Source organism: Manis pentadactyla, chromosome Y (genome assembly GCF_030020395.1).
Source record: "Manis pentadactyla isolate mManPen7 chromosome Y, mManPen7.hap1, whole genome shotgun sequence".
NCBI lineage: Eukaryota > Metazoa > Chordata > Mammalia > Pholidota > Manidae > Manis > Manis pentadactyla.
The window spans coordinates 7,615,509-7,626,811 of NC_080039.1; the positions used below are offsets into that span (position 1 = coordinate 7,615,509).

The 11,303-nt window shown below is 32.5% G+C and overlaps 1 protein-coding gene across 1 annotated transcript; it reads right to left on the reverse strand.

Annotated features, from left to right (window-relative positions):
- Positions 1 to 884: 884 nt before the first annotated feature.
- Positions 885 to 6,991, reverse strand: LOC130682153 (deleted in azoospermia-like). Its single transcript, XM_057496301.1, has 9 exons — positions 6,863 to 6,991; positions 6,500 to 6,591; positions 5,892 to 5,943; positions 5,395 to 5,458; positions 5,166 to 5,305; positions 3,697 to 3,765; positions 2,913 to 2,966; positions 2,031 to 2,147; positions 885 to 938 (listed from the first exon to the last, which is right to left on the reverse strand). Exons 1-9 carry the CDS (start codon positions 6,989 to 6,991, stop codon positions 885 to 887), a joined length of 771 nt encoding a protein of 256 aa, XP_057352284.1.
- Positions 6,992 to 11,303: the final 4,312 nt, after the last annotated feature.

Below are 11,303 nucleotides of genomic sequence, written 5' to 3' on the forward strand. Positions count from 1 at the left end.
TTGGGGGGTGATTAAATATTCTAAAATTGATTGTGACCCATTGTGTACAACTCTGTGTGAATATACTAAAAGTATTGAATTGTGCATTCTAAATGGGTGAACTGTATAGTATGTGAATTTTGTATCAATAAACCAGGTATAAAAATATTTTTAAATCCTGTTTTCCCCATAGAGAGTCCAGTCAGTTCCTTTCCATATTTACAGCCTCAGAACTAAGGGATCTTAAAAATCTTTAGTCCTATGTTTCCTTATCTTAGACTTGTTAAAAACTGGAGTCCTAGTAAGATTTAAGTGATTTGTCTGAGGTGGTAGAACCAGGACCAGAAAGCAGAACTTAAATTCAAACACCCACATTCTCTTCCATTTTACCAACTCTGAATCAACTTCCATTTCTTTCTACTCAGCTCTTTTTACTGTTTCACATGATCTCTTCTCTCCTAGCATTGTTCAGGTATGTCATTTGAGTGATCAATTTCTTTTATTCTCTTTAGTCCAATATCCATGTACTCTTAAGTTCTGCTTTCTGTCATCTAAAATTTTATTTTTGTATTTGGTTAAGCCAATATTCTCTTTCAACTCTCCTCTTTCAGGAACCTTTTCAATTGTCAGCTTCTGCTAAAGGTTTCTTTCCCAAGGACAAACTCTACTGTATCGAAGTTTGAGCAACATAAAATACACTGCCAGGCAAAACCCTCTCACAATGGTTTTCTGGGTTACAGTCAAATGCCAAGAGTTCAATTAAAAGCTCTACATGAACTCAAACTAAATATACTAGAGGAAAAAAGATGATTCATAACTGACAAATGTGCATTTTATCATGTATACTTTTCCTTTCATACCTTGAAGTAGTCATCTTGAGTAACAAGTGAGTTTCTCACTCTGTTCTATGGATTACATAGACAAGATACCACTGTCTGTATGCTTCGGTCCACAGATTTCTGAAACAGAAGTTTTCAGTAATCTAAAGATTATTCCTTTTACTCTTAAACATTTTTAAATAGATTATTGAATGCACACACGTCTTGCTAAAGAATTCTTATGTAATTTGTAATTCTTACCATATGTCACTTCATATGTAACTTCTCTTTGATACTTAAGAAACAGTGTGCAATCTTAGTCTTAGTGATAGAGCACTGGTTGAAAAAGCTCAATTTAGTAAAACCCTAAGATATTCTCTTCAGTTCCTTAATTTTTCTTTAGGTAAGTAACAATGAACTTCAGCATTTCAAGAAAAAAATATCCAGGATAAAACCTCTGTACACTATTTTAATATTTTTTCAAATTTTAATTCATGTATCAAATCAGGGAATTGTTCAGTAGTTCTGAACATCCTATAGTTCATAGTTCTCAGCATTTTTCCCCCTGAGAAACAAATGGATGAAGTTCACACACTGCAATGGGAATCTTCAACATTATGTTGTGATTTCCCCATCATATCAACTACTTCTACATTCCTACTCATTCAAAATAGAATTCAAGAGTGACAGCATTATTATAGGAATCTGATCTAAAGATAATAGAGAAACAACTCTGCCTATTTCAGTACTTCAGTTATTACTAAGGACTCCACCACTCTTAAGAGCCACCAAATGTTATAAGAATACCATAATTATGTATTATAATTTAGCTTGTAAATGTTTGAATTGGTAAAATACAAGGCAGATATAATTCATACTTTTGTGGAGTAGGATTCCTAAGGAAACTTGCCTATTGCATCTTACCAAATCATGTTAATGCAGTATTTATGAAAGTATGGTTAAAAAATGAAAATGGAAAGATTACTGAATGGAAGGACAATGGAAAAGGGTAAGATTACTGAATCAGAAACTATATGTATACAATGAAAGTTTCAAGGTACTGAGATTTCATCAACTTTTACATAAATTGCTGAAATATCAACTGTTAAGCTCTGTAATTTATGGCTTCCATATTTAAATTTGGGCAAACATGCTTGCTTCATAAAGAGCCATTATTAAAACTTGAAAAAAATATGAGGCTATAAATATTAGTAAGTAAAATGAGATGTTTGCCTTTTGTGGGCCATTTCCAGAGGATGCAGTTGCTTCACGAATGGAGCATTCACTTGTCAAAATTTCAGCTCCTGGGTCAACTTCATTACAGTGGTAGTAGTTAACAGCTGTATAAGTCTACATTTAAAATAAAAGTGTGAGTAAAGAGATATTCATTAGATACATTTCTAAACAATCTATTCTTCAAAATGTTGAGCTGATACTGAAAGTATCAGTGTGGACTTAATTGAAAGGCAGTAAAGCAATCTTTTATTTTAAAATGTCTTCTAAGCTTCAACATGATTATAATTAGAAGGAGTCAAAGAAAAGGTAAACTCCAACATATAGCAAGGCAATAGGAATTTCCCAGTGCCTAAGAATTTTAACCCGTATTACATCCTTCAATGATCCAGTCTTGATGAAAGACAGAAGGTAACAAAGGCTCAAGTGTTTTAAGAGTTAGCACCCTCTTTTGTTATTATCCTGTTCTTATACAATAGCTTTTAGTAGCAAAGTTTTTCTTAATTTCTCTTCAACAGATTTTTTATGTGTGAAACCAAGAGGCAGATTCAATACCAATTCTAGATTCCTAAGATTAGAATTAGCATAGGTATTAATACTACCTTTCTTGGATTATGCAATGTATCAACAAGCACATGAGTAATGTTGTATGGAGAGCAGCCATCATTTACACACACTAAAATAATGAGAAACAGCACAGTTCCAACCACAGGAGTATATACTTGCATTGGCGAGAAATTAAGAAAACCTAACACATAATGTAAAAGGGAATTTAAAAATATTTCTAGGCATACATATGACTAAAGGTCAAGATATATAAGTCAAACAAGAAAATATTAAAATAATGAATAGGGAAGTATATGTTTGGTTAATTCACCTTACCAGAGGCGGAATAACATAACTATTGTGTTCCCCATCAGACCACTGTGGTGGCATCTTTAAAAAAAAAGGAAGTAACTATTATTTACATATTCTTATATATTTTCACACAGAGAGGAGACAGTTTTGAGGTATTTATTTGTCATGCTGGCTCCTTGAACTTGTTACAATAAAAGAAAAAGAATGGAAGTAAGATGTACTTTATGTTTACAGTACCTGAGGGTTTTATTGTTATTTTCATATATAAACCCCACCTTTTCCTCAGTTTTCCGTAGCTGGCTTTCAGGAAAACTCAGAGATAGCAGTTGTTTGAACCTATTACCATAGATATGGTCCTGGGTCATAAATATGGTCCTCTCCATGGGAAGAAATTCAGAGAACTATTATCTTGGTATTATCAAATACAACTGGAATTCAATGCTCAATCCAATCTCAGAGCATTTGGATCAGAGCATTGGTATCAAATACCAGTTGTATTTGATACAAATTTATATTCCGCTTGCATTATTTCAGCTATTTGACAACAAGGATGGAGGAAGACATGTGGAACTATAGGAGAGGACACCAAATCTTGACAGTACAGAAGAAAACCTGCTAAGTATATTCCTGTCAAAATATCATTCCCTTATTCTTAAGTAATACAGCCCATAATTCTAGACAAATTCTTATTTTTTCTTGTATGTAAGCCTACTCAACTAGTTTAAATAACAATCTACTGGGGAAATTTACATAGATAAAGGCTTCACTAATATTCCAAAGTAAATCATTTTGTTCCTTCTTAAATTACCTGGTAATTATATACAGGCAGCTGATAACCAGTGATGACCTGAACTGGTGAACTTGGATAAGGATATGCCTGAAAATAAAATTTACATAAAGAATGTAATATCAAGGTAAATTTTTAAAAACAAGGAAGAAGAAATATTATTCCTAATATAACAAAAATATGAAAATAAATCTTCATTATTTTTCTATATACCATGCAGGATTCTATTTGAGTGACTGGCTTCGTGAAGAAAAAAGCATTCTCTGTTGAATGTTAGCTTTTTGGGTAGGGAGGAGAAAGAGATAAATGAGGAAGTGACTGATTTTGCCAACCTAAGTTTATCTTGTTTACCTCCAATTAAAAGTTCTCTCTTACACTGGTAATAAGGCTCTATTAGTTCAGATTTCCATGTTAAAGTTATATTGACACACCTGCTATTTCTTTCTATAAACACTTTCAGGCAGTTTGTTATTCTTTTGACAATATTATTGGGGTCAGGTGTAATCCATCTGTAGTCCTTCTATAGATTTTATGGCTCCTTCTGTATTTTACTTCTAAATGTTAAGGGTAGTGTATAACCCAAAATTGGAAATGAGACTGCACTATGTATTGTATCTTTCAATAAATATTTACTTAATCAAAACATCGACCATAGTAGCATACATGAGTACAGCCAGAAGAGGTAATAGCTCACAGTAAGTACTAGGAGCAAACAGGAGTTTTCTTCTAGCCATGCTTAGAACAGGAAAAATAAAATATATACCATCCTATACTTCTGGTTGATGGAAAATGTAAACAAATGAAAGGCAATGTAGACCTATTTAACATTATCTTGTCTTTCTTTTCTTCCAAACATCTTTTAAACTGAAGAAAGTAAAATGAACCAAGTGTTATCATCAGTAGGAGATATTAAATACTCCAAATCCCACTTCAAATATTAAACTAACCAGGACCAGATAAATTATATGCCAGAAACTCATAGGACTTACAAATACAGCTAAGTCATCAGGAACCTATCCATTCTAGAACCAGAATACATCTGGATGCCAGCACTCAGTACGAGGAGGCATCTAAAAATCATTGCAAATATAAAGAATAATGAGAAGAACTGCTAACCTTAACAAAGAATAAACCACGCATAAGGAAAGCTGCTTTTAAATATTTAAGGAGTTGTCACAACAGGCAAAAAAGAAGAAATATTTGCTATGTGGCCATAGGGGTCTGTTCTAAGATAAAAGTTTACCAAGTATATGGAAGCAGATTTTAGCTTAGTATAAGGAGTAACACTAAGAATGACAGGTTGCTGAAAAATGCAGTTAAGTTTCCATCACTCCAAGTATTCAAACAGGGACATATATATATCAATTATTATGGAAATCATGGATATAATCTCACAGAAATCAGAAATAAGATAGGCTTACTTTTAAAAGGCCCCATCTATAAGATCTCCAAAACTATAATAAAAAGCCAGGACTGTAGAGAATTCTCACCTGCACATACAGACTTATAGGATGCATCATGGTTGGAGGCTGCATGTAACCTACAGGGTTGTGACTGCTCCAGAGACACTGAAAGTGTGGTGGTGGTGGTGTATTAAAAACCAAAGGACGTGGATGCACATGATAAGCACCTTTTCAAAGGATAAAAAGAAAACAAAACCTATTTTCACTTCTCTGAAAAGCTATGCATCTGTCAACATCAATTCCTTTCTCTACTCACAGAAATTTTGTTTCCTGATTGCAGGGCCCAGTTTCAGCTTTTTACCATGGAAACTTATCTGTGACTGAAAATAAAAACAGCAGCGAAACCAGATCAGTTTTGAAGCCTTTACTTCTAAAACTTTGGTAACCTAGTTCTCTAAGATCCCCACAGTCAGAGATCAGACTGCAACCACACCAAATAAAAATCTATCTGCATGAAGCTATCTTATCTACCCTCACTACTCTAGTCAAAGTGTTCAGAGGTGTCATGAACTTGATAAAAAACTTTTACATGCTATCCATCCAGTCCTGTCTCTAGTTCATGAAGCCAGATATGCCCAATAAAAAATCATTTCTGACAAGCTATGTAAGATTAAGTTTGGGATTTCAAACATGAAGTATATATATTTATAGTATTCCATACAAGAATTCAGGACTGAAACAATACTAAACAAAACTAACCTAAACTTAATTAAACATAAGGTAATTAAGAGATTTTCCCATAAGATTACTTACTTCTACTATCTTCTGGACATCCACGTCATTATAAAATGAAACAAATCCATAGCTAAAGGGCAGATAAGTATAAAATCACTGCTGTAAGTATGACCTAAAACTTCTAGTAGTCAATGAGATAACTGACAGAATCATGATAAAGGATGAAGAATATACTGAGATAAGTATTTTTAAAATGTACATAATGGATCCTGCATAAATCTTACCACATTTTTTTGTTTTCTTACCCTGATCTATGTCAGAAGTAAGGTAGCATGGAAACCTCATTCATTAACAGAAAATTCGTATCTAAGACCCTGAATTTATTTTCTACATCAAGATGGTTAAAATTTAAAATACTGTGAAATGTGTGAAGAAAACAATTGATAAAACTGACTAACCCACTTATGTGCAATAAATGAAGACAGGGAACATTTAAATACAAACATCAGAGAAATTATTAAATAGAAGAGCTGGCAACAAACTTTTATCCTCTACATAAAGGAACCTGACAAAGCACCAGACTTCATTTATACAAATGTAAGAATATCAGTTTTGAACTCTACTCTGATACTCTATAGATGCCATAGCACACTTTTTATAATTTATACTCAGCATGTTTTACTTACCCTTTGGGCACACCAGTTCGATCCGTGATTATCTTCACTTCTTTTATTGAACCATATCTAGCAAAGAAACTTCTAATTTTGGTTTCATCCATCTATAAAGAAGAATTTGACTTCAAGAGTAAAAACTTAGCATTCAAAAACTTTTCTTATACTATAAAGAAGACTTAATGTTGTGGAAGTATCTCCCTCAAGTATCCCCTAACTACCTGTAGCTCTTTGTCAAAGACAGTTTTAGTCCCTATTGGTTAATATAAAACCAATTCCAAACTTGCATGAGTACAAAAATACCTATGTTTCCAACAGGTCCAAAATCTCATTATTCACAAAGTATTTTTTAAAACAAATGAAATACGGATACAATACCCTAACATCAATTCCACCAACAAAAATGGTGTTTGGCATGATTTTGCCTTCTGGTAAAACATAGCCTTGGCTGGTTGTAGATGATGAGAACTGGGTGCTGGCCTCTTTGGAGATGGTGGTTGAGTTCATAGTTTCAGAATTTTCAGCAGACTGCAATTTTGAAAGCAGATATCATCACTAGATATACAGGCTAAGCCATACATGATGTGCTATCAATTTTGTATTTAAAGTATAAAACATTTTCATATGAATCACCTTCATTATAAATTAATAATCAAACAACTTAGTTCAAATTCAGGATTTAAATTAATTAGAGTAATCATGATGAAATTTTAACAAAAGTGTATCATACTTTCTTAAGCCCAATGTTACCCATCACCATCTCTTGTAAAATTCCATGGTAGAATACTCACTTTATATTAACTGTGAAAATTAATGGGAACTGGTAAAAAATGACTGGAAAGTTCAGATTTGTAAAATATCAAGTTAATAAAGTCATCCTGTTCTATGCCAGTAAGCAAATTTTTATTTTACTTTTTAAAAAACCTTATTAAAAAAACATGGTATATATTTTTAAAAGATAAAAAGAAAATTTAAAGCTACATTAAAAAGAAAACAAACATCAACATTTTAAACCAGTTTATCTTGCCTCATTTTCTATTCACCAAAAATAACATGGATTTTATAATCATAATATTGTTAGTATGCCCATTTTACTTTGGAAATGGACGATGAAAACCTCATTTGCTCACATATCATAGCTCCTGCTAAAAGTAACATTTTTTTCTTGATTAACACAAAATCAATCCTACTGATGTTTAATTTTCACACTAGGTCAATAGATATAAATGAAACAATCTTTTTTTTCAGATAAAGAGGCCCACACATGAAACTCATTATTTTTCTGGATTCTGTTCAGAACCGTCTTTAGTCTTCCCACACTAAGGTTAATGTAAATTTTTCTGAAGCAGAATTTACTGACAAATGTATGTTGTAAAAGCACTATAGCACAGTGAAAAAAAAATTAGTTTTAGTCAGGAGATCTAGCTTCATGTCCATAACTAGGTTATATATAAGCAACTTACTTGGCAGCCTTTTATCTTGAAAAACTACATTGAAGTGTAATTCCATCTTGTAAAGTATAAAGTGGTATGTCAATGTAAGTTAGTGTGCTGTCACTTAAATTTATTTTCAATAGGTTAAAAAAGTTTCTTTCCTGCTTTTTACTAGATACTTATTTTGTAGAAACCTTATTAATGAACAACCAGAGTTGGAACTTTAATAAACTATGGTGATCCTCTCATCTGAAATTCATTATGTTATACCTTATTGACTATAAGAGGTTAATTACAAAAGACTGCAAGAGATAAAGCTATAATACCTCTGCTTATTGAGGAAAACAAAACACAAATAAAACAGCACAGTAGTTCTGAAATTTTTGTACCTTATTTTCTCCCCAATATTCCCTTAATTTGTAGATGAACTTTGGGTACCTTTTTATTTGATAAACTGTTTATAGTATTATCTGTCTGTGACCACAGTGGATGGCATTTTAATTTAGGGCTGTTAACATCAGGTCAGAAACTGCCAGATTATAAGGATTTATGATAATATATTGATTCTCAACCAGGGGAGATGTTGTGGCCCAGGGGCATTTTTGGTTGTCACAACTGAGGAGTGTTCCTAGTATCTAATGGGTAGAGGCCAGGTATACAAAAAAAATCCTATAATGCAAATGACAGCTCCCCACAACAAATAATCATCTGGCCCCAAATCTGAAGAGGGTCATGGTTGAGAAATCCTAGGATAGCATCACCAGAATAACACAGGGGAGTCCACAGTCCATATGGTACCTACAGAAGTGAAATGGATACTTGAGGCAACTAAAGAGTAATTTGGGAAACAGAAAAAAAAGCCATTTTATATCATAGGAAGTTTGGTTTCGGGTTGGTTTGCACAAATTGGATGGCTGCCTGTTTAATTGGAATGTTAAGTATATAATTCACCAAATCATTTTACCAGTGTCCTCATAGCCTCAAGAAGGCATCATCGTGGCCCCGTCCTCAGCCAGCAGGTAGCACTCAAAGCTAACAAAGCAAAGTACTGCATTTTAAGACGTCTGAGCAGCAGACACTAAATTCCTTCTCTGTGTATATTATTTTCAATTAATACATTAAAAAATCCACAACCAATAGGCAACTTTAGGTTACTTTTAAACTATTGCTAAAAATCCTCTACAAATGAATGCTTAGGCTAAAGCAAAACGTTTGTGTTTAAGTATTAATCTTAACTATCAAAGGTATAAAAGACAATAAAACTGCAAGTAAATTAAATGTAAGAAGGAAATACTTTTCTTAATTATATCTTCAAATAAGTTGGTGGGTTTTGAAATGGGTACTGCTGGAATATTAGGGAGAGGTGAACTTGTAGGCCACTAAGCACATTATTTGCAGTAATATATATTCCGTTATATTTGGATAACCAAATAACAAAGATAACTAAAAGCTGAAAAAAACTGTTACTCAAGCTCATCGGTTGTCAGCTGTTCCATGTGACTTCATTCAACTACTATGTCTACTTGCAAACAAATATCTATGTATAAGGATCAGCACAGAGGTCTATAATTTGTAGTCATCACTTATATTCACCAAAGGAAGGCACTAATAAATAGAAAAGCTGAATTAAAGAACTAGGAAATGAAAATCAGAATAAAACCTTTTAGGTAAAACCAAGAGTAGACTCCTGGGAGAAAAAATATAAACAATAAAAAAAAACAATACAGGCAAAGATGAAAAACAAGCCAGGAGGCAAAAATATACATTAGCCATGAAAAAATTGTATGACTACAGATTATAAGAGAATGCTATGGATAAACTTCATGGTAATAAACTTGGAAATCTTGATGAAAACGCCACCTTAAAGCAATTTCAATTAAAAAAGAAACATAAATTTTAAAAAAAATCTTAAGACAGAACACTGGATTTCTGTCTCAGCTCCACTGGGGCTCAATTCCACTGGAAGTTTTTCAAACTGTAAAGAAACAGATAATTTTTGTGTGTGTAGATATTCGGTGGAGGGTGGGGTGCACCAAGACAGAAACAACAGTAGGTAGAAGAGGGAATAAAGGAGAAATAAAATTCAAATGCTTTTTTACAATTTTTCAAAGAGACAAAAATAATTCTCAATTTATTTTTCAAAACCAGCACCACGTAAGTAGTAAAACCTGATTAAGATGGTCTACTCCTGCTCCCCCGCAGAGATGCAAAATTCCATCAGTATATAAAAACATAGAGTAAAGGTATAGTTTACATTGGAATTGCAAGGATGGTTCACTCTTAGGAAATGTTACTGTAATTCACCACTGAAAAAGTAGTTGATATAAAATACACCATTCATTCTTTAACTTTTAAATCAAAATTTTTTTAATTAAAAAGGTTTTTCTGTCTTGGTGCACCCCACACCCTCCACCCAGTATCTATACACACAAAATTTATTCTAACTTTTAAAATAGAACTAGAAGGATCTTATTTTATACCGATCTAGTTCTAAACTATCATCAGGTTTAAAGAGAAACATTATAGTCATTTCCATTGAAATTAGGAATAAGGGCATCACCTTATAACCACTATGAAGGTTTTCCTTTATATATGACAAAGCATTAACATTAATATAAAGTTTTTATAAGTTATTAAGATAAATATGCAACAGGTGGATGAAGAATTCATAAAAAGGAAATATAAAAAGCTAACAACAAACTTCAATTTCACTGATTTAAAAAAAAAAACACATCAACACAGCAAAATATTTTCCAGCTATTAGATTAGTAACTTTAAGAAGCGTAGTAAACTCTCATTGGAAAGAGTGTGGAAAAGAAGATTACATACACATTGTCAGTGGTAATGGAATATATACTGGTACAAGCTTTATCAAGAGTAAGTTGGAAAGATATATCATAATTTAAAATTATTATAAAATGGGCAAAGCTTTCCACCAAGTGATTCTACTCCTGGCAATTTATCTCATGGAATTAATTGAATAAGCATGCCAAAATATCTGCAAAAAGACACTCATTATAGGATTTATTTAATATAGAAATCACTCATTATGAGGAAGTTTAGTAAAATAAGTAATGGTACAATCTTATACTCTAATATCATATATTTATCTTTGGAATGCTATCCACTATATTAAGTGAAAGATGCCGGTTGTAAAAAACAGTGTTACACAGCTTGGCACAACTTCTGTGAAATAAAATTTATCTATACACTATACACGCATAAAAACAATCTGGAAGGGAATATATGTATCAAAATTTGAACACTGGTTATAGGTGTTAGCACTAAGATGGACCTTTTCTTACATAACTTTCAAATGAGTTAATATGCTCGTTTATAATCAGAAGAAAAAACAAGCTATATGCACTTCCTCCCCTTGCCTCCAG